Source organism: Tenrec ecaudatus, chromosome 10 (genome assembly GCF_050624435.1).
Source record: "Tenrec ecaudatus isolate mTenEca1 chromosome 10, mTenEca1.hap1, whole genome shotgun sequence".
Lineage (NCBI taxonomy): Eukaryota > Metazoa > Chordata > Mammalia > Afrosoricida > Tenrecidae > Tenrec > Tenrec ecaudatus.
In genome coordinates this window covers 100,687,161-100,710,852 of record NC_134539.1, presented here as the reverse complement: position 1 = coordinate 100,710,852, position 23,692 = coordinate 100,687,161, and the positions used below count along the sequence as shown (strand labels likewise).

Sequence of the window (23,692 nt, the reverse complement as noted above, 5' to 3'; positions counted from 1 at the left end):
CAAACCACACACCACCCCACACCACACCACACCACACCACACCACACCACACCACACCACACCACACCACCCCACCACACACCCCACACAGCACACCAAACTGCACACGAAACCACACACCATACCACACACCATACCACACCATTATGGTTACCATTTCTCTCCTGACCTCTCAAGGCAGAATATTCTTCTAATTATTATTTTGAATAGAGGAAAATGGTTCCTAAAAAGATATATGAAAAGATGAACCTGTCTTTACCACACCAATGGTCAACCCTCCTCCTTCATTGTCTGCATTGTACTCCATGGAAGGACTGTTTCATTCTCTAGTTCCTTAACGTAGGGGTACTTTGTAACTTTTAATAGGTTAGCTAATATGCGGCAAGTGATTTTTTCCCCTGTATCTTTAAGGATCTATACTTGTCATACAATAAAGATGTGGATATGTTTTACATGAACAATTTGGTCAGTGTGGGCCTGAGTATATGCTCATAAAACCTTGAGCACATCAAGATGATAACTGTCATTTATTCAATGTATCCCCTCAAATAAATGGTGGGTTTGGGTGACCCACGATTCTCAATATTGAGTAGATGCCCTATATTTTGTGATCTCTGAGAAATGAGGGAGGGTGGGTTGGAAAGGGGGAACCGATTACAAGGATCTACATATGACATTCTCCCTGGGGGCTGGAAAACAGAAAAATGGGTGAAGGGAGACGTCGGACAGAGCAAGACATGACAAAACTATAATTTATAAATTATCAAGGGTTCATGAGGAGAGGGGGTATCGGAGAGGGAGGGGAAAAATGAGGACCTCATGCCAGGGGCTTAAGCGGAGAGCAAATGTTTTTAGAATGATGAGCGCAATGAATGTACAAATGTGCTTTACACAATTGATGTATGTATGGGTTGTGATAAGAGTTGTATACTCCCCTAATAAAACGATTAAAAAAATGAGAAATGTTTTTGAAATAAGAAAATCACTTGTACGTTTTAGTTCTTCCCATAGCACTGACCTTGTAAGCTGTGTTCATCATCACAGTGTTGTCTCTGGTATTTTTCCCGAGCAGGATACAACAGTTCACAACTGTGTGCCATTCTATTAAATTAGCCATCACAACAAATCACGGAGCTAAACTGCTTTTAATAAAAATTCACTGACCAGAGAGTACAGGCTCAGGAGATTCACTGGGTACAGTAGTTCAGGGCGAGTTGCTTGATGCTTGCCTAGTGGGAAAAGTTCATACAATAAGAGCTCTGCTCTGGTTTTATTTTGGAATCCCGAGTTTTCCTGTATGTTAATGAGGAAGAATCACTGTGAGGTGTATCTTATAAGAGGGTGTGAATATATTTGCTCTCCCTTACGTAACTCGTACCCTTAAGTCTCAACCTTAGTTGAGTCACACCTTTTATAAGAGATCAAAGGAGAAAAGTGAGCAGAAAGGGTAGGGACCTTGCTACCACAGAGTAAGAAGAGCCTGGAGTGGGGATCCCTGCACCAAGAGCTTCCTCATTCCCGGGAATGACCACCGCCAAGACTCATTGAGATCTCTGTTAGTCCAGATTGACTAGAGAAACTTATAGACATGCATATGTGTATAAGAAAGAGCTTTACATACAATCGAACATTGAGAAAACATCCCAGCCCAGTTCATATCAATTCCGCAAGTCTGGTATCAGTCTATATGTCTGATACCAATCTATAAAATCCACTTCAGACTCACAAACACATGCAATTATAGCGAATGCAGGAAGATCACAGGCCATTGGGTGGGAAATCTTGTGTTTCAGTGGCATTGTAAACATCTCAGCGCTGGCAGGGGTCTCCATGTTCCTAGGAGATGGGGTTGATCATCGTAGTGCCATGTCAGTAGAGCATCTCTCAGGGAGTGAGCAGAGAGAGAGTGTCTCCCGCCTCCAAGAAGGAAATACAGCATTTCCCAGAATCCTCACGGGGAAGGCCATGCCCACAGAGGCCTCATTGACAATACAATAATTGGCAATACAGACTCTGTCCTTTTTCTCTGAATCCTCTCAAGGTGACCACAGATTATATAACTGCCACAGGCTCCAAAGTGTTTCTAGTGTTAATGCCCTGAGTTTTGACTTTCAGCATCCTAATCTGTGAGGGATTAACTTTGTTTAAACTATTCACAGGTGGTCTTATGTTAATAATTAAAAAAATGTAATGGCATATACTTCACGTCACACAGCTTAATCATTTAGTCTTATTAAGAAGAGTTGTACAATTGTTACTACAGTCAATTTCAGCACATTTTCTTTTCATGTTCGTTGTTAGTTCATTTCCTTCCACCGTCCCACGCCAGGCCCCTATCCAGTTATTGCCTCATTAGTTCTGCCTATCCTGGGTTTCAAACGAACATAAAACAATTATACAAAGCAAGCAAACAAAAATACCCAATAATAATAATTCGACAAAATGTAGAAAAACATCAATCCAAGAGAAAGCAGAAAATATAAAAAACAAATAACTTTAAGATGGGTCAAAAGGGCCATCACGTGATAGGGTGTTACATTTTAACCCAGCTCCATCTGCCATGATGGGCTTTGCACTGCTTGCTGTGTGGTAGCAAGGCTGTCCACACTCCTTGACTGGGATCAGGGGGCTTCACTGGGACCTTAGCCCATGTGTCGACTCTGCGAATGGATTTTGGGCTCCCTCTCTCCTGACCCCTCTGCAAGCACAATTTAAGCTCTGATAATACTGCTTCCTTTGGATCTGGGGTTTATTTGTAGTCCTTGCATTACACATGCTGATGTGTTTCTTCATGTGGCCGTAGTTGACGCTTCACTTAGGTGGCTGCTTGTTTGAAGATAGGCCTTTGAGACTCCAGAAGTTTTTTCTTCTGAGAGCTGGGCACTTTCTGGTTTCTTCACCACACTTTCATACAGGACCCATATCTTCAGTGATCTCTTCATTAGGGTCAGCTTCAAGCCGGGCCATGTCATAAGAATTAATTGTTCCTATTGGGGCTAGAATAAGTGTAAGCCCCAAATCCATTTATATATCGTTGATTTAGATATATCGTTCATTTTAGAGACATCATTGTCGTTTTATGAGAGAGAACATAAATCCCCTGTGGCGCAAGTAATTCAATTGATGGTGTCATTAATTTAGCCAATGGTATAGAATTTAAAACACTTGATAAAAGGAAATTACACAACTATAGGCCAGTTTCATGTGGATATATATGAATTGTTGCCTTATACAGGTAAATTTTAAGTGACTGGACATTACTTACACAAACAATGGATGTTGGTGATAGAGCAAAACTTTCAATGATGCTCATTAACAAAGGCAGAACCATGCCTAGAAGATTAATACGTGTCATAAGAAAGCAAGAAGAGCATTAAAATAGTAAATATATGGTAGTCCTGGGCCACCATTCATCGGGCATGCTCAGAGCATGGAACCTGAACCCAAATCCAACGAGTGCTATTTCCATAGCTGTCCTCTGCTGCTTTTCACACTCGGGAGCTTCACCCTCATACGTGGAAGGACTCTGTCAGTGCCTTACATCTGCAACAGGTGAGTTCGAGGTAAAGCCCAGCTTACTTAGTGGCCTGTGAAAAATGCCGAATGCTTTGAAAGGGCAGAGTCTAAAATCCCAGCAGTCGACACACATGGCTTGGCTGTCTAGCACAAGACTGGATAGAAACTTTAGTCAAAAGTGTCCTATTAGAAACATAGTACCAGACACATTCTCCCCTTGGGTTTTATGTAAGCATGGTTAAGGTTTTTATTCTTTTTCCCATTGGGAGGTTGCTCCATTTATCCACCAACAGAAAGGTAATTGCCCGCTCTAAGACATGCATGCTTTCCTCTCCACAGCTTGATTTGAATCTCCAGTAAGATTGGATTTTCACTCTTGTAGGGGCTCTTTGTTGGTTTGGGTGACCCTAGCACAATATTGGGTCGCAGCAACTGAATAGCCCTTTCACTTTCTCCCCATCTTGAAAAACGGGCCCCAGCTGAAGTTAGGTAACCTCTTTTGAAATGGTTCGTAAGATGTACTAATAAAGGGAGTGATACATGCTTCATGGGCACTAGGCAGGCTCACTACCTTGTTTCTTTTAGAAGAATTAATCCCAGACTACTTGCAAGGACCTGAGGCTAATGATGCCCCCAAAGTCCAGCTCTTCTAAGATATTCTTCTGTTCCACCTCCCCCCCGCCCCGCCCTGACTCCTTCCTTGCGTATATTCCCGCGTGTCTCTGGCTTCTGTGAAGGCTTGCAGTGCCCCCACAGAAATTCGCAGAACTAAAGAAGTGCCTCGTGTGATGGGTGCTGTTCAGTTCAAAGCCCTCAAGCCAAATGCAGGATCCAGAGCCAGCAGTCAAAAATGGCTAAAAGTCGAGGCCGGTCTTGCTTTTACCAAAGTTTAGCCAGTGGTAGACCTCTGGCTTTGCAGGTAGGTTAGCACGAGATGGTGAGTACCAGCAAATACCGGAATTGCACTGGGCAGAGACGAGTTTTCATAGTAAGCATTTTTTCCATGCTAGGCGTGCATCCAGCTATCCACTCTGACTTAGTGCACCCAGTGACATCTGGGAAGGTTCTCTCTGGTAACAGTGATTTTTTTCTTGAGAGCAGTTTCGCGCCAACCCTCATTTTTTGCGATGGCCAATTTAAGAGAACAGCGCGTGGCTGTGAAATTCAGTTTCTTGCTCAGGAAAATTGCCGCAGAAACTGCGTGATGTTGACCACAGCTTAAAAGGACAGCACTATGGGAAAAACTCAAATGTACTAGTGGGTTTCTTGTTTCAAAAAAGGTGAAATGTCGTTTGATGATAAACCTTGTTCTGGATGTCTGGCAAGTTCCCGAACAGATGAAAATGTTGACTCGTAGTGTGTTTGGAGTTCATTCCACCAGGTAATACTGTTAATCAAGCTTTCTGTTTAGAGGTTCTGAAAGGATTGTGTAACTGTGGGGAAAAAAAAGACCTGGTTTTGCTACTATGACAATGCACCTGCTCACACACCCATCTCAGTGCGCCAGTTTTTGGCAAAACACAGCATGCCTCTCTTGCCCCGTGCACCTTACTCACCTGAACTCACTCCTTTTGACTTCTTTTTGTTTCTGCAAAAGGGTTGTGTTAGTCTGGGTAGACTAGGGCTACAAATCCACAGAAACTCATATATGTAAAGGATAGAGTGGGAAGATGAGAACAATGTAAAAAAATCAATGCAGCAAAAACTGGTTCTTTGAAAGAATCAACAGACCACTGGCAAGTCTAACCAAGGAAAGGAAGGAACAAAGATCAATAACCAGGATGAGTTATGACACAGAAAAGCGCAACGGACCCCAACAAGATTAAAAGGATCATCACCGAGTACTATGAAAGTCTGTATTCTAATGAATTCAACAATGTGAAAGACACGGACAAATACTAGAAAAAACAATCCCTCTCTAGATTATCCCAGATGGAGGTCAAGAACTTCAACAGACCCGTAGCAAAAGAAGTAGATATGGATATCAAGAAACTACCAATGCAAACAGCTCCCGGACCAGGCATCTTCACAGCATTCTACCATGCATCCAGGGAAGAGCTGACACCAATCCGCCACAAATTACTCCAGGGCATAGAAAAAGGTGGCAAACTCCCAAACTCATTCTGTGACGCCAGCATTGTTTTGATATCCAAACAGGGCAATGATCACAAAGGAATAGAGACCTATAGACTCATATCTTGAATGAACATAGGTGCAAAAATCCTTAACAAAATATTGGCCAATAGAATACAAAAGCATATAAAACATCTCATCCATCATGATCAGGTGGGATTCATTCCAGGGATGTAGGGTTGGTTTAACATCAAATAATCCATCAATATTATTTACCACATTGATAAGAAAAAAGATGAGTCACATGATAATATCAGTAGACACAGAAAACGCATTTGACAACATCCAACACCCATTCCTAATTAAGACATTCAAGAAGGTTGGAATGGAAAGACAGTTCCTCATGTTAATAGAAGCTATTATGAAAAGCCAACAGCCAACATCTTAGTGGCCGAAGCTCATCGAACAACAGTTGCAGCAGTACATTGACAGGGAGGTGCCAGAGGTTCAGGTTGGATTCAGAAGAGGACAGGAAACTAGGGAAATAGTTGGTGATATCAGATGTATCTTGGCTCAAAGCAGAGGACACTAGAAAGGTGTTTACTTGTGTTTTATTGACTCTGCAAAGGCATTGACTGTGTGGTCCATAATAAATTATGGATACCTTTGAGAAGAATGAGAATTGAAAACCACTTCATTGTGTTCCCACAGAACTTGAACATGGATGAAGAGGCAGTTGTGCAAATGGAACAAGTGCATTTGGTTTGATTTAAAATCAGCAAAAGTGTGCATCAGGGTTGTATCCTCTCAGCAAACTTATTGAATCTGTGTGCTGAGCAAATCATCAGAGAAGCTGGATTACATATATTAAGAAGAATTCGCACCAGGATTGGAGGAAGGCTTACTCACCCTGCAATATGCAGATAACTCCACCTTGCTTGCTGAAAATGGGGAAGCCTTGGAGGATTACCATTATGGATTGAACTCAATGCAAAGGAGACAAATTCTCACAATAGATAACATAAGTGGAGAAAAGGTTGATGTCAAGGATTTTGTCTTGCTTGGATCCACAATCAGTGCTCATGGAAGCAGCAGTCGAGATGAATCGAGTAAATCGAGTTGAATCGAGTAAATCTGCTGCACACGATCTCTATTGAAAAGCAAGGATGTGCCTTTGAGGACCGTGTGCTCCTGACCCAGGCCATGGATTGTCAGATGTGCATGTGACAGTTGGACATTGAATACAGGCTGGAAAAGAATCAATGCAATTGAATTATGATGCTGGTGAAGAGTATTGAAAGACTGCTAAACAGACAAACTCATCTATCTTGGAAGAAATAAGGCTAGAGTACTCTCTAAAGGCAAGTACTTTGGACATAAATTTCAGGAGAGATCAGTTCTTAGAGAAGGACATCATATTTGGTAACGTAGAGGGGCAGTGAAAAGAGGAAGACCTTCAGGGAGATGGATTGACATGGTGGCTGCAACAGTGAGCTCTAGCAGGGGAACAGTTGTAAGGATGGAACAGGATTGGGCAGTAATTTGTTCATAATGTGCATAATGTTGTTATGGGTCAGAAATGGACTCTATGGCACCTAACAACAACAACAACTATCCCTGGATTAGCTCAGAAATCAACAGAACTGGAAAGAGCATTGGAGACAGAACTGCTCTAGCCTTGAAGGTTGGGGACTATCTTTGGGGTTTCAAGTATAGTGTCATGGTTTCCTGGATCTCAAAGGTTGGGGTTCCAGTCTTTTGAATTTCAGAGTAGAATCTTCTCCATGCTGGTTCTGGAGTGTAGGACTCCTGTTAAAATACACTAGAGGGATGGCCTTCCATCCAAAGATGAGAGAGCTGGGAGTGGAGCACATCCTTTTGTCCCAGTTTCCTGTGTCGAGAACGTACTAGACCTTGATGCCAATGCATGTGGAAGTCTTCAAGGGATGCTTGGCTCACAGATGTTTAAAGGAGAAAACACCTTCTCCCGGAGCTGACAGACTTCTCTTGGGTTGGTGCCTTAAATTTGGATTTCTAATTTTTTGAACTGTGAGCGAGAGAGTACTGGTTTCTGAAAGCTACCCATTTGAGCATATCCATTGCTGCAGCCCTAAATTACTAGGCCAAGCATAGCATTAACCCCCCCAAATGCCCTTTTACCTATGGATCAAAGTTCCTCCTGCCATTTCAACCCTCTTCCTACCCGCCACCCGAGGCAGCTACTGATTGCTGCTGTCATCATAGATCAGGTTGTATTCTCTAGCATTTTAAAATAAAATGAAATCATAAGCTATCCCCTCATATCTTTATTCTTCACATAATGGTTTTTTCTTTTAATGTGTATTTGTTCTAAGTAACTTGATTATAATGTGCCTTGTAGTTCTCTTCATATTTCTTGTGTTTGGGGTTCATTGAGCTTGGATCCATGGTTTTATCGTTTACAACATATTTAGGAAATATTGGACCATGATTTCATCAATGATGTCTGTCTCTGTGATAGTTAGGTTTATTGTGCCACTCTGGCCAATAGGAACATGTGGGATTAGTCAGGTCGCAGTGTGATTGGAGGGCAAAGAGTTAAGTGGCTCTGCAAGGCCTGCCTGTCTCTCCTGCTCTCCGGTGAATGTGCTGCTGCTTTAGTTAGTTCTCTACCTCAACCTGTTGCTGCACCGCATGTGGGACAACCCTATCTGCATGGTGGATCGTGTCACTAGTGCTCGGTGCTCATTTTTGACCTGCTTCTTTGCCACACTGTTGATGGGGTACCTACCTTGAGCTTGAGCCTGGTGGACCCTGTAGCCTTGTATTACTTGAGTTCGATATCCTATCCAGGCCTGCTTCTGCTGCTGACCCACCCTTGTGTTTGCTGCCTGCAGGCAGACTCTGCTGTCTGTTTCCTTGACCTTGGACTCTGCAGCTCATGTGAATCAAAGGACTTCCAGTATATTAACTGTTCCATGAAATTGAGTTGAACTGAGCCCTTTGTACTGCTGTGTGGACTAATTAGCTGTATCTATTTTTTCTCACTGTATAACCATCTATCTATCTATCTATCTATCTATCTATCTATCTATCTATCTATCTATCTATCTATCTATCTATCTATCTATCTCTCTATCATCAGTGTCCTGGTTTTGTTTCTCTAGAGAACCCTGCCGAATACAGTCTCCCTTCTTTCTCCTCTCTTTGGGGGGCTCCCAGAATAATACACGTGGAATATGTATAATGTGTATTCACATATCAGATAGCTTGAATTCTTACAGCTTGCTAATGCTCTGTTTTGATTTTGGATAGTTTCTATTTTTAATATCTTCAAGTTCCTGAATCTTTTTTTCTGCAGTATCTAAAATGTTATTCCCATCTACTCAATTTTTCATATCATACTTTTTTTCTCCATTTGTGAAAGTCGAATTGGTCCTTTATTAAATCGTTTTTGTGTCTACTGAGAATGTTCAAAGTTTCTTCATGTTTTTGGGTATATAGAAAGTAGTTTTAGTATCTTTAAGGTCTCCCAATTCTATCGATTATATCAGTTTTGATTGGTTGATTAATGAGATGTAGTTTCCTCCTCCTTTAGAGCCTGGTAATCTGGGATTGGATGCCAGCCATTTGTGACTTTGACCTTGTCGTGTACTGGGTATTTTGTATTCCTGTTGATATTCTTGAGTTTTGCTCTTGGATGTAGCTAAGATCTTGTGAGTCTACGGTTGGTTTCTCCCTAGGGTTGATTGTTGCGGCAGTGGCCTTCTAATAGTCTACCTAGTGCCCCTTGGTATGTAGGGTTTTCTACTCTGATTGCTACAGTATGATGTAGACTATTTCCAGCTCCGTAAGATCTCTGGAGATTGTTTCCTCTACTTCTTTCAGAGGCTCTTTTCTATGCTTGCGTGTTTCCCTAACATACCAGGTGGTCCATCTGCATGTCTCCTTGTCTTCTGCCCTGCCGACTCCAGCTATCTTGAGCTCATTCGACTTTGACCTCCTTCGGCCCAACTTAGGCAGGCTTCTAGAATCTACTTGGGTATCCTCCTGCTCAGCTGCTGCCTGGACATATCTCTGGGTAGTTAGTGGGGGCTCCTAGTCTTTCTCCCCACTCCCAAGGGCCATTGCATCGTGTTGCATTCTTTGTAAACCAAGACTGATGGATTTTGCTCCCCTTTTAACAGTATTTCAAGAAAGAAAGTACCGTATATACTTGAGTGTAAGCTGACCCGAATATCAACCGAGGCACCCAATTTTGCCACAACTGCATTAAAAATGTGCTGAAAAACTCTGCTTATACATGAGTATGTAGACCAATCTAACCCTTAGGTTGTCTTGATTGGAAACAGAAGTTTTTGACATGGGTCTACCTTAATTATTTAGTTGATGGTTCTAAAATGTTACAGTTGATAAAACTAAAGTTTTTAGGGACCTGTCCACCCCATCTCTGTTTGTTGTATCATGTCGGCTTGTGTTGCTACGATGCTTGTAGCGATGCTGTTACTCTTTGCAGATGCACAACCCCTTTCCCGGCTTTCAGCCACAGCATGTCCCCCTGTTACTCTTTGCAGTGGGAAACCCTGGTGGACAGGTTCCAGTGGCGCTTCCTGACAGAAAATAGGGAGAAGGATATGGTCATCTACTTCCAAAATTTAGCCAATGAAAACTTAATGAATCACAACAGAACATTTGGGCATTTCATCAGGAGAAATCAATTACTAGAGTACATCTTGTTTGATGGAGAGGAACAGCCAAAACGCGAGGGACCCTCAGTGAGGGGGAGTGGCACAGCAGTCAGTTCCAACATGGACTCGAAGCCCAGATGATGCAGGACCAGCAGTGTTCTGCTCTGGTTGCCCACAAGGTGGAACCGCACTGCACCTTAACTGAGGCATTGTTTCTAACCCTCGGGCAGTTGTCTTCACAGGTGTGTTAGAAGTGGAAGAGAGAGAAGCCAGTTGGTCAAGGTATACCCAGAAGCCAGATGATTAGGCTGGAAGTTTCTTGGTAAGAAGGGTTAGGGTATCCTGTGAGATATTTTAATCAGTCTGCTTCTGTAGAAAGTAGAAATCCTAATGAGAAGTTACTAGTTGAGTAGAAATACTAACTGTTAACTCTTCTGATGACATAAAAGTCAGACAATTCAGAATGTGCAACCTAGCTGCACTGTTGCATTATTAATGGCTATCGATTCTCTACACGTAGCTGATAATTGACTCACAACTACTCAGCCCAAACAACAGCCGTCCTTCACCCTGGCTTATACCCGGACTCCAAGCCAGCAGTAATGTGTCGCCAGGTGCTGTGGAGGCCAGTCCGACTCAGAGCATCCCTGTCAACATCAGAATGGACACTGTTTGAGCTTGCATTAGCCTCACGGTGGCTATGTTTCTAGATCACGGAGGGTCTGTCTCTTTGTCACTGACCGTCTGTCCAGGATGATGTCCTTTTCTAGGTATTGGTTTCTCCAGGTGACTTGCGCAACGTGTACGAGAGAGGCTCGCCATCTTTGTTTCTAAGAAGCACCGTGGCTACACTTCGTCCAGGACAAGCCTGTTTGCTCGTCTCAGTCCATGGTGCTTTCGGTATTCTTTGCCAACACCATAATGCATCGATTCGCCAGGGCTTTTAAAATTCAGTCTCCATATTTCACATGCATATGAGGTCATGCAAGATAGCTTGACTTGGGTCAAGCTTGCCTGGATTCCTCAAAGTGACATCAATGCTCTTAGGTCGCCTACTGGCCCTTTTGAGAAAACCAACATAAGAACAAAACCCTTTCGTGCTCTGGCCCAGAATCCAGGGCAAAGTGCAGGCAGCTGCTTTTGCAGCCCCCTGGTATTGCTCTAGTGCCACGTTGGGGACGACCCTCTTTGCTCTCGACACTTTGAAGAGGTCTTGTGCACCATACTTGCCCGTGAGCTACGTTGTAGGATTTCTTGAGTGCAGAGTCTCTGAGCACTGATTCCATCCCAGTAAATGCCCTGCTCTCCATTTTTCATGATGCTGTCTGTTGGTCTGGTTGTGAAGATTTTGACTTGTATTAAGTTGTAGTCTTTGATCTTCATCAGCAACTGCTTTAAGTTGTCTTCATTTTCAGCAAGCAAGGAAGGCCGTGTAGTCGGCATTTTGGAGGTTTTTCACGAGTCTTCCTTCAATGCAGACACCTCCTTGTTCTTCATACTGTGCAGCTCCGTGGACTCCTCTCTCAGTTACAGATGCAGGAAGGGTGAGGGAGGGACACGGCCAGATGCACAACCCCTTTCCCGGCTTCCAGCCACGGCATGCCCCCTTGTTCTGTGTGAATGATGCCGCCTTGGCCTGTCTGCAGGCTCTGTTGGGCGTGAAGCAGTGTTCTCTAATACCTGTCTTTGTGGTCTTAGCCTTCGTTTGTTATGATCCACATAGCTGAGCGTGAGTCTTAGTGAAATACAAGGAGACACCTTGGTAATCTCTGCTTTTAGCCAAGATGCTGACCTTTTCACACCTCCTCTTCTGAATCCAGCTGGGGTGCTTGGCAGCTCTCTGGTAACCAACCACGGCAACCGCTATGGAAAGGCCTTCAGCAAAACGTGACTTGCATGTCTGCTAATGCCGTTTTCCGTACGGTCCTCACTCTGCTGCCTTACCTTTGCTGCAGTGGCACAGAGAGGGATAGCCGCCAGTTGGTTTTCTGGGTAAACTGGCTTCGAGATTTCTTGGCACAGGCTAGTCAGTGCTTCGGGTGCAACAATGACACTATAATATCAGACCTCGGTATTAGATGGAGTCATTTTAACTAAACAGAATTTGAAGGTAAAGTACATCACTTCTTGTAACCATTTCTATAGATTAGGAACTTAAAGACTGATTCTAGGATAATGAAGTAAGTAGTATCACTACAAAAGCATGATGATTAAGTTAGAATCTCTTTGATCCGATTTCTTTACTCACATTTCCTGTTATCAATCTTAAGGGGAAAAGAGCGCCTCTGTGACAGCCATTTGTTGTAATACCGCTTAAAGCCACAAGAGGGTGGTATGTCCACACAAAAAGCAGCATTCTTCATCGTTCAGTCCCACACTTCAGTCTTTCCAGCACAGGACGTTTGTTTGCTTCCTTCCTTTAAAAATGAGAGACAAAATGGCTGTACTGGCTGTACATAAAGGAACTCATTCTTATCTTCCCAGCTTCTTGTTTATGATTTTAAGCAAGAAGTGCACTCCTGCAGCAACGCTTCTGGTTTTCAGATGGCTGACTGGTGTCTACGACACCTCCCCCCCTCCCGCCCCCCTACCTGGGGGGGACTCTCACTTGTCTCACTCTTTCCCATTCTTGGTGAGAACATTCTGGACCTGGGACAGAGACTGTGCCCAGGGAGTCGAGCAGTGTCAGTGTCGCCATGCTTGGCCTTCCCATCCTCCCCTCTGCCAGGCTGCAGTAGGGTCTGCGCTCTCACTGTGAAGACGGAGTGCACTCCTCTGTGAAGCCATGCTTACCCAGGCGGGGGACCTGTCTTCAAGGGTGGTCCAAGTAGCTTCTGACAGAGATCAGCAGAATCAACTGCTTCCAATTCATGTTTTCTACAGAAAACTTGAAATTCATGTTAGAACTGTGTGCCAGCAGTTTGTGATCAGCCTGAAAGACTGGTGGCTGGAACCTATCCAGCGGGGCTGTGGAGCAGATTACAGCTGAGAAAACGGCATGCCATGGACGCAACACATGGACGCACCAGGACAATGGTTTCGAGATTTTAAAAAATATCGTTAGCACTCCCTGAGAGACGCTCTACTAACAAGACACATGGCACTACGCTGATAGGCCCCATTCCCTGGGAACTGGAGGAGCCATGTGGAGACCCTTGACAGCGCCGAGATGCTTCTACCGCCACTGGATCCACAAGACTTTGTACCCACTGGCCTGTGATCTTCCTGCACTTGGTGTCATTGCATGTGTTTTGTGAGTCAGAGGAGGATTTTATAGATTGGTATCAGACATATGGGTTAATATTGGACTTAAAGACTTGATCTCCACTGGGATGGAATGTTTTCTCAATATTCAATTACACTTGTATATAAACCTCTTACACACACAAATATATAGTTAAATATATTGGAGTAATTTTTTCACTTTTCAACCTAGAGAACTCAGCCCTCTACATTTTCTTGTGCTTAGTATTTGCTAATTTAAAAAGCCATTTTGGTATCTCCATTTTTCCTTGAAGTGTTCTCCACTGCCCTGTGATGTGTTAGGGGCCTGACAACGATGTAGGACATAGTGTGAGACATAGTGTATGGTAGATGACTTCTACTGCCCCACGTCATACCTGTGACCTACTGGCAGGCATGGTATTCAGTCAGCTGTGGTTCCTGGAAGTGGACTGACTCCCTGAATTTCCCCCTCGAGCTCCTGGGTGAGTCTGAGTGACTGTTACTCCCACAGCCTGCGCATTGTAGGAGTAGTGATTGCTTAAACTTCTACTGAGGACTTATTTGCTAAACGCTTTATTTCAGCCAGATGACATTAAATGTGTACTGTATTCTGTTGGGGACTGAGGAAGTATACTGGAGACAGACAGAGGCCTTATCTCATGGGCCTGCATGCTATTAGGGCTAGTATTAGACACATGTGTTTGTATACACATTTTTATATAGATGTATGGTAAGCTGTGATGACTGCTATGAATGAAACAGGAGCTCTGGAGGTGCATTGGAGTCAGTGTTAGGCTACGAACCTCAAGGTCAGCAGTTTGAAACCACCAGCCGCTCTTATAGGGAGAAAGATGAGTCTGTGCTCCTGCAACATTTACAGCCTCAGAAACCTAAAGGGGCAATTTTATTTGCCCTATAGGCTCACTGTAAGTCAGAATCTACTCAGTGGTTGCGGATTTGTCAGGGTTTTTTATGTGTATGTGTGCTAAAAATTAGACACTTGTATTCTAGCAAACAATTTTTTTTTAAGTTTAGGATTATTATCAGGTGAGCACTAAGGCTTAGAAAAGTGAAGTAAGTTGCTCAAGGTTACAGAGTTTGAAGATGAGATTGGGACCCAGTATGTCTGATTCAAAAGAACATGCAACTCAGCACTCAGCTAAGCAAACTGGGTTTTATAGAACGACTTCTCTCTGGGGACTGACGTTTGAATTCATGAACACAGACACTGTCCCATTGGTCTGCCCTGTTTAGCGTTCCTGGTTCTATAGGGGAGATTTTCTATTAGTGTAAGCCAAAGGATACCTTATTTCAGAGAACTCAGCCAGCGATGGATTGTTAGGCTACACACTCAGGATTATCGGGACATCTTTTGGTGTCTGGTCCATTTCTCTTTGCTTCAGCGTGAGACTTACTACTCACTTGACTTCATTGTTGATTCATTTCTCGTTTTTGCTGATTTGCACTTGTGTTTCAAGAAATTTCTTTTTTATTTCTTCCTTTCCCCCTGTGAATTTCCAGATTTCAGTTAAATACTTGGAATATCAAGTTCATACAGTAAGCACTTGCACATCCATTGCCATCCAATCAGTTCTATCACATAGTGACTGTAGAGGGTTTCTGAGGCTGTAAATTCTTAGAGGAATAAACAACTTCATCTTTCTTGGGCAGAGCAGCTAGTGGGTTTGAACTTCCAATATTCTAGTTAGCAGTACAGTGCCCAACTTCTTAGTATTTGAGAGGATTACAGAAGAAGAGCGTGGAAGAGACTGTTTCCTTCTGCCGTGTTCTTCATTCAGTAGGAGGGGTTTATGTGCCAGTGAGAAGGTCCTCTTGATCACTTTCTCCCTTGGTTTCTTAGATCTTCTGATGCTCAGTTTTCTAAGACGCATTCTTACGTCCGTGGGTAAGACGGTGCTCAGACACCTTCCCCTGGTACCATGTTTGCAGTTACAGTGTTGTCTTTTTTCTAGGAGCAGTGGGGACACCTGGATTCCACTCAAAAGGAGCACTACTGGGACCTCATGCTGGAGACCTATGGGAAAATGGTCTCAGGAGGTGAGGGCCTGGTTTACCCAGTGGAAGGGCAGGGCAGGACGTGGGTGAATGTCCGGGTCCTTTAGAGAAGCGCTTGCAGCCTGAAGCTCTCAGGGTGAAGCGAGTCTTTAGCAACCCAGCTGGGGAGTGGATGTGGTGGAGCTAGCAGAGCTGCAGAGAGCAATTCCGTGCCTTGTCTGTCTGGAGTATTACCCAGGGCAACTCCTGTGCTGTCCATGGCGGGCCTGTGAGGGGGGTGATGATACAATAACTCCCTTTAAGCTCTATAGTGACCTCTGACGTGGTGATGCTAGTTCCATTTTAAAGAGGATGAAGGGGTCGGGTCCATCCCTCATAAGTCCTGAGTCAGGATGGAGCTCGGGGTCGTTGGCTGTGAGTCCTTGCTCTTTCCCACTCGGCCACCTTACCTGTGGGAAATGAAGGTGGGGCCCAGTCATGACCTGGTCCAGCCTCTCAGGGCTCAGGTGCTCAGCCTCTGCTGCTTCTGCTGTCCAACATCCTGCTCTTGGACAAGCCGTGCACAGCTTCCCAAGATGAGTTTCTAGACGTGGTTTTCAGAGCCTTTGTGTTTCCCTTCCTGCTTGGTTAGGCTGCCCCTGAAAGTGTCAGCACGGGCTGCCAGCCCTCCTGCTCCCCCAGACCCACACACCTCTCTCTCTCTCTCTCTCTCTGCCAGGCGTTTCCAGCCCTAAGCCTGCTGCAGCTAATTCAGCAGAGAGTGAGGAGGAGCTGGCAGGACTTCACCTTCCTGCCTGTGAGAAGGTCCCAGCGCCCTCCTGCATAGGTGAGTGATCGTCCAGTGCTCTGGAGCCGTTTCTGACCTCCCCTTTTGGGGTGGGTGTGGCAGTGGAGGTGGCAGGCCTTTGGTGTCTGTTGCATTGGGTAGAGGTAGCCTCGGTTGTTGGGCCAGTGTAGTTGGAACACTATGAGTGGGTTGCTTGCTCTGCTTGTCTCTGCTCGCAGGGCTGTTGACACATACATTAAGTGACGGAAGACTGATGAGACATCAGATGTGCTCTCTTCAGCTTTGTATGTGAAAGTATTTTGGTAGCTTTCTCTCAGGGAGAATTCAGATCAGTACAGATTGAAACCAGTACATATGTGGGTAGAAATTCATTAAAAGAAAGATTACATAACAACCGTCCATAACCTTACTGGCAAGAGGTTCAGGGTAAGTGTAGTCTGGTGATACGAGGGAAAATGCTCACCCTCTTCAAAAGAAAGCAAAACAATGGAATGAATGCCAAGCAGCATATATCATATGAAGCATGCCTTTGAAGACTGCATTAGAAGAAACCTGCACATGTTCTCTTGTAAAGTATCATCATCCTTTGCCGTGTGTACTCTTGCTACAACATTGCACTTACGAACAAACATTCGAACATGTATTGGCTGTTAACTAAAAGATTGACCCTTTGAGCTCTGTCTGTGCACCTCGGAGGAAATGGCTGGTAATCTGTTTTAGAGAAACCAACCACTGAAATCCTATGGAGCACAGTGACATGCTAACACGTACAGTGACCATGACTCAGGAATGACGCGGTGGCAACATGCACTTTTATAGACACACACCGCACAGGCCTCTGTACCCATGCAGCCTTTTTCATATGTAATAAAACTGAGACCTGTGTAAAGAATCAAGTATGGAAATTGTGTAGCAGCTCATTCTTTTTCTCACGTGGGATTAAGAAAACGGTTTTACCTAGGCAGATGAAGCATCAGCTGTGACAGGATTTTAATTTCAAATAATATATTTTTTCTATTTCACAAGTATTCTGTTATAATAGTGTTTTTCAAACTATTTTATGACCCATTTTACCGATTTGCAGGTGGCATTTTTTTTAGTAAAAGGAGAAGGTAGAAAACATCAAAATCCCTCAAAATAGAAGTTTGCAGTGTTGTGATTTATTTGATATTACCTTCTAGTGGCACTCTTTATATCTCCCACTGAATGACTAGGTAGGGCAATGCAAATGTGAGGTGTTTCTGATTCACCAAGGAGATTGGGTGTCTTACTGAAAATAAGGTGCATGGCTCCATTTTGGGGTGAGATCATTCACATAAGGAAACCTTGTGTGGCACTTGGTCAGTTTTGCCCTCATGCTAGGCTTGGCATCAGCCATCCCAGAGGTGGAAAGAAGGTGAGAAAGAAGAATCAGGAGTGGTGTGTGTCCTTTGGACTTGAGATTCTTTCACTAATACCCTTGATCTAGGAGACAGCTGTGTAAGAGTAGCAGTGACAGATGGCAAGAGAGGCAGTGGTGGCAGAGACAGCAAAGCCAGATGAGTGGCGGGTTGTCTGGCCCACACAAGGAGGGGGCCTAGTTTCAGTGGGGAGGACCCTTCTTTGACCCAGCCTGGATTCTCGAAGGTCAGTCTGTCCAGATAAGCAAAGGAAAGCCCTTGTAGTATTTTGGGAGAAAAATATACATGGAAGGAGCCTTAGGAAGGCACATCCGGTGAAGATGCACCGGAAACGCTTGGAGGAGAGGCCCCTTTGATGGCTAGGGCAGGAGCCCAGCTGAACGATGCAAGAGCAGGAACAACAAGGGAAAGAAGTTTTCTGAAAGATAGTCATTAGCCAGTCTGCCACTGGGGTGGAACCAAGGGCTGAAGTCACAGGAGAGAGCTTAGATGCAGTTCTTTTTTCTTCTTTTTTTTTACATTTTATTAGGGACTCATACAACTCTTATCACAATCCATACATATACATACATCAATTGTATGAAGCACATCCATACATTCCCCGCCCCAATCATTCTCAAAACATTTGCTCTCCACTTAAGCCCTTTGCATCAGGTCCTCTTTTTTTCCCCCTCCCTCCCCGCTCCCCCCTCCCTCATGTGCCCTTTGTAATTTATACATCGTTATTTTGTCATATCTTGCTCTATCCGGAGTCTCCCTTCCCCCCCCCTTCTCTGCCGTCCCTCTCCCAGGGAGGAGGTCACATGTGGATCCCTGTAATCAGTTCCCCCTTTCCAATCCACTCACCCTACACTCTCCCAGCATCTCCCCTCACACCCTTGGTCCTGAAGGTACCATCCACCCTGGATTCCCTGTGCCTCCAGCCCTCATATGTACCAGTGTACAACCTCTGCCCTATCCAGCCCTGCAAGGTAGAATTCGGATCATGGTAGTTGGGGGGAGGAAGCATCCAGGATCTGGGGGAAAGCTGTGTTCTTCATCGGTACTACCTCGCACCCTGACTGACCCATTAGATGCAGTTCTAATGACCATTTGAAAGAAGAGTCCATGCTTAGAGCTGGCCAGCCAGAGTAAGCCTCAAAAGCCATAGACTCAATTGCTAATAAAATCCTCATGGATTTTTTTACTTCTTAGTATTTGGAAAAAGTTAGTTTATGTGGAATAATTCAGTAGGCAAAAACAAGCTTTGAAAGGAAAGAGTTCATGAATATTAGATCTAGAAATAGCAAGATTCTATTGTATTATAAAGTCCCTGGGTTAGGTAAACAGGTAAATTTTGGTAACCAAAAGGTTAGAGGTGGGAGCTCACCAGGCGTGCCTGGTGCTCTACCTGTGAAAAGCGAGCCATTGAAAATCCTGTGCAGCACAGCTCTGCTCTGACACATGGGGTCGTCATGGGTAGAAGTTGACTCAGTGGAAACTGGTTGTTGCCGGTTATATGATAAATGTCAGATCACTAAAATCGTGTGTTATTGATGTACTACTAGATGCACATAGTAAGAGGAGTAGAAAAACTCTTACTTACTGCCACCAAGTCAATGGTTCCTACGGAGCTGCTGGTGGTTTTGAACTGCCTGTCATGCGGATCACAGCCAGTGCGTAACCACTACACCACGGGGGCTCCCAAAAAGGAATAGAAAAGGGAGTTTATAAAAGAAACTAGTCTATAATAGTAACTTAATATGTGATGAAGGAGGAAACAGCACGGGAATAGAAATCAGTTTAGATTTCCATATATACTAATGCGAGCCATGGTGGCATGGCTAACTGCAAGGTTGGTTCAAACCACTACTTTTCCTCCCTAGTTTCTGTGGGGGAGAAAGTCGAGGCTCTCTGTTTCTACAAGCTTTACAGTCTCAGAAACGATTACAGGCATGCTAGGAGTCAGAATTGTCTCAACAGCAGTGTCTTTGGTCTTGGTGATGTAACAGGAAAGAGATTGGTTTGGAATATAGTAGTCTGGGGGAGAAAGATGGTGGGTGATCTGCTACTGTGTACATTGATTACAGGCAAGAAAACATTCTGGGGATGTTCTACTCTGTCACATGGGTTACTATGAGTTGGCATTGACTTGACATCAACCAATAGCAAATACATAACAATGTGATGAAAAACAATTAAAAAGAGATGAGAAAAAAATAATAAGAAAATGAGTGTACATTTAAATGGAGAAATTTAATGTATAAAATTTAAATATACAAATAAGAGTATTTGTATATAAAGGCAATAGAAGAAATGATTAAGGAAAGTACAAAGAGTCTGAATTATATTTTTAAAAAACATACAGTGAATATAGAAATAAGCACAAAGTTACAAATTGATAAATATTTTTCATGAATATGACAGATAATGATTTCAAACAATAACAGTATAAGTTGATAAAAAGTTTTTCTAGTGAAAAATGGACCAGAAGTCTTCGAGCATATAATATAACTTACAAATGTGCACAATAGTTTCATCTTATAATATCTAAAGATTAATCTAAGTGGAAAAGACTTAAAAAGAACTCTCAGTACTTAACTCTAGCCAGAAGATGGCATAGTTGTTCTGGAAATTGGTTTCATAGTAGGTATCAAGAACTTTAGTCATTGGGTGCTGGGAACTGTTAATACATTCAATTGTTAACTGAGAGGTTGGAGGTTTGAGTCCCCCCAAAGGTGCCTGAGAAGCAAAGCGTAGAGATCTATTACTAGAAGAAAAACATCAGCCAGTGAAAAGCCTATAAAGTCGGCAGAGTTAATATGATGAACATCTCATCCCTTTCAACACTAATCTGAGAAACAAAGTGAAGTACAAAAGTGATGATTCTCTAACTCTGGGCTTCCTATAGGGACCCCTGATGGTATAACTGGCTATGAGTAGAGCCAGTGACCACAAGACCAGTGACACAAACCCACCAGTTGCTCTTCAGGAGAAAGATGAAACCTTTTGTTCCTATAAAGATTTAAAGTCTTGGAAACATAGAGACAGTTTTGTTTTGACCTGTAGGGTCAGTGTGAATCAGAATCAACTCAATGGCAGTGACTTTGATTTTTTGAATGAAAGGATATAGGATATGAAAGAATAAAGAACAGTGGATCAAACACTGATTGGAAGAAGTGAAAGCAATTAACAAGGAGGGGACTTGGAATGTAGATCCTTTCGTAATTGTTGCTGTGCAGTGTGGCCATTTTGAGTTCTAGAAAGGCAATTTCATGGACTCCCAAGTAAGGCATAGACCCAGGGTAGAGAGATCTGGGTTGAAGCAAGTGATCATGTTCCATGCTACCTAGCTGCTTTTACCACACCTGCTTCCCAACCCACTGGATATGTGTTGCCACATGTTTCAGCAGCACTGGATCAAGAACAGATGGTACCAAGCACTTTCTTAGTTTTCCCTCAGCTGCTGTACATGACCAATGAACAGATACCTGTGCCCAAACTTTCACACATCTGTTTTAAAAAATACTTAATAGAATTTAAAAAATGATATTAAAAAATTCATTGAATGAAATAAGACTGAAAACAGAGGGGAACTTTTGGGATACAGCCAAAGCCGTACTCAGAGGTAAATTTATAGCAACAAACATACATCAAAAAAGAAGAACCACCCTCAACACTTTATCCTCCGAACTAACAATAGAACAGCAAAAAAAGCTTAAATTGCCAGTATAAAGGAAACAATGAAGATTAGAGTAAAAGTACACGTGAGTAAGTGAACCTGTAAAACAGTCTTGATCGCTTTCTTGTGCCCTTTTAAGGTTGCTGCGGTACTTTAAGAGGCTAACACAGAAGGGTACAGCAAGTCTCCATAAAACCCAGAGTGGAGGTCGGTAGAACTCCTCTTTGGATCCTGTCTGGAGTCACAGCTGAAAAAGAAAAAAAAAAAAAACAGTCTTGAAAGACTCAAGATTAGAAGTTGGTTTTTGAAAGGATTAATAGAATAGAAAAGCCACTGGAAAATCTAACAATGGAAAAGGAGATGCAAACAACACAAAAAAGTGAAATACATGCCACCACAGCAAAACCAACTGAATCAAAAAAGGATAATAGAATACTATGAAGAACTGTACTTCCAACAGATTTGAAAACCTAGAAGAAGTAGATGTATTTGTAGAAATACACTAGTTCCCTAAACTAACTAACCAATGTAGAACATTTAAACTAACCCATAACAAAAAAAGTGAAGCTGGTTGTTAAAAAACACTTAAAATAAGTTCTGGCCCAGCTGCCTTCATTTCAAAATGCTACCAAACACTCAGAACAGCTGATACCAAGTCTACTCAAACTATTCCAGAAAATAGAAAAGGATTGGATACGCCTAAATTAATTTTCTGAAGCAAACGTAATTCCTTTAAAAAATTATATATATATATATATTTGTTTGTGCCCTTAAAAATAATTTTATTGGGGGCTCTTGTAGTTCTTATCACCATCCATCCATCCATCCATTGTGTCAAACACATTTGTACATATGTTGCCATCATCATTCTCAAAACATTTTCTTTCTACTTGAGCCCTTGAGCATTCCCCCACCTCCCTTCCTCACTGTGTTAGTCTGGGTACTTATGAGAAACAGATCCACAGACACTCATGTATAAGAGAGAGTTTTATATAAAGGTTAAGTGAGCATCAAGAAAACATCCCAACCCAGTGCTGCCCAAGCCCACAAGTCCAACAGTAACCCATATGTCCAACACCAGTCCACAAAGTCCTCCTCCATCTCACAAAACAGACGCAATGAGGCCGACTGCAGGAGGAAAGCTGAGTCAGTGAATGTGTAAGCATCTCAGCCCTGGCAGGGGTGTCCACACTGGTGCTCCAGCACCCAGGGCTGATTCGGGGTAGGTCCATGTGACTTCTCCTTGGGGATATCTTGCAGGAAGTCAGCCTTGCAAGCTGAAGCAGGGAACTGGCTAAGGCAGCTGCACCCTGGTGCGACCAGTACAAAGCAAGAGACCCAAGAACTAGAAAGGTGAGGCTCACTGAGCCATTTTTATCTCCACAATAAATTAACGAACGAACCCTTGATAATTTTTAAATTACTATTTTTGATTATTTTTATTGACATCTTATTCCATTATATCCCTTCTTTTCTCATACAGTTCAATTGTTCAATCCCATCAGGTGGGGATATACATTCGTCAGTGCTGTCAATCCTCCCCCCACCCTTCCTCTCCTCCTCTCACTTCCCATTCCCTCAGGGAACCCTTACTCCTGTCACTGTCTCTGAGGCGTCATCTGTCTTGATTAACATGTATCGAACTATCTTAAAGATCACTTAGCAAAGTTCATCTTACAAATGAACTTATGCAAATCGAACATGATCAGTAAGGTCTATCACATATGGACCATAATAGTAAGGGAGGAAATCCTAAAGAACTAGGGGACAGTTATGTGATTCATGAGTGACACACCACACCCTGGATTTGTCCTCCATTCTGTGAGGCCCTTCCTTCTGAGAGGGACTGTCCAGTTGTCTTGCTGCTGGCCTTCGGGTCTCCACTACATCCACTCCCTTCATATCAATTCGGATGCATGTTTTTTGAACTTCTAGTATCTCTTCTTGTCAACATCTCATGATCATACAGGCTTGTATGTTTCTTCCATGTGGGCTTAGTTGCTCCTCTGCTAGATGGCTGCTTGTTTATCTCCAAGCCTTTAAGACCCCAGATGCTATCTCTTTTGATAGCCGGGCACTATCCACCTTCTTCACCACTCTTGCTTATGCATCCGTTTTGTTTCAGCGATCCTGTCAGGGAGGTGGGTATCACACAGTGCCACATTATTGTACAGAAGAAATATTTAAGTAGTGGCCTAAAGACCATCTACTTCCTTGTTGCATTTGCATATATATGCACATATATTACTTAGGTATACATGTTCATATATGTGTATTTATATATACACACATATACACATTTATGTATGTACACACACAGGATTTAGTTTTTTCCTTCTATCCCACT

At 43.2% G+C, this 23,692-nt stretch overlaps 1 protein-coding gene and 1 non-coding gene across 5 annotated transcripts in view; both read left to right on the top strand.

Annotated features, from left to right (window-relative positions):
- LOC142459470 (zinc finger protein 18-like) overlaps positions 1–23,692 on the top strand; it is a 41,732-nt gene that overhangs the window by 5,575 nt on the left and 12,465 nt on the right. For all 4 annotated transcript variants that reach the window (XM_075561074.1, XM_075561071.1, XM_075561073.1 and 1 more), the window contains 2 exons: positions 15,455–15,539; positions 16,216–16,323. In XM_075561074.1, the coding sequence (XP_075417189.1) occupies positions 15,455–15,539; positions 16,216–16,323 (193 nt within the window). The remainder of the gene's footprint in view (positions 1–15,454; positions 15,540–16,215; positions 16,324–23,692) is intronic.
- LOC142460638 (small nucleolar RNA SNORA26) lies at positions 21,472–21,594 on the top strand. The gene has a single exon (XR_012786809.1). It is a non-coding gene; the product is annotated as a small nucleolar RNA SNORA26 (small nucleolar RNA).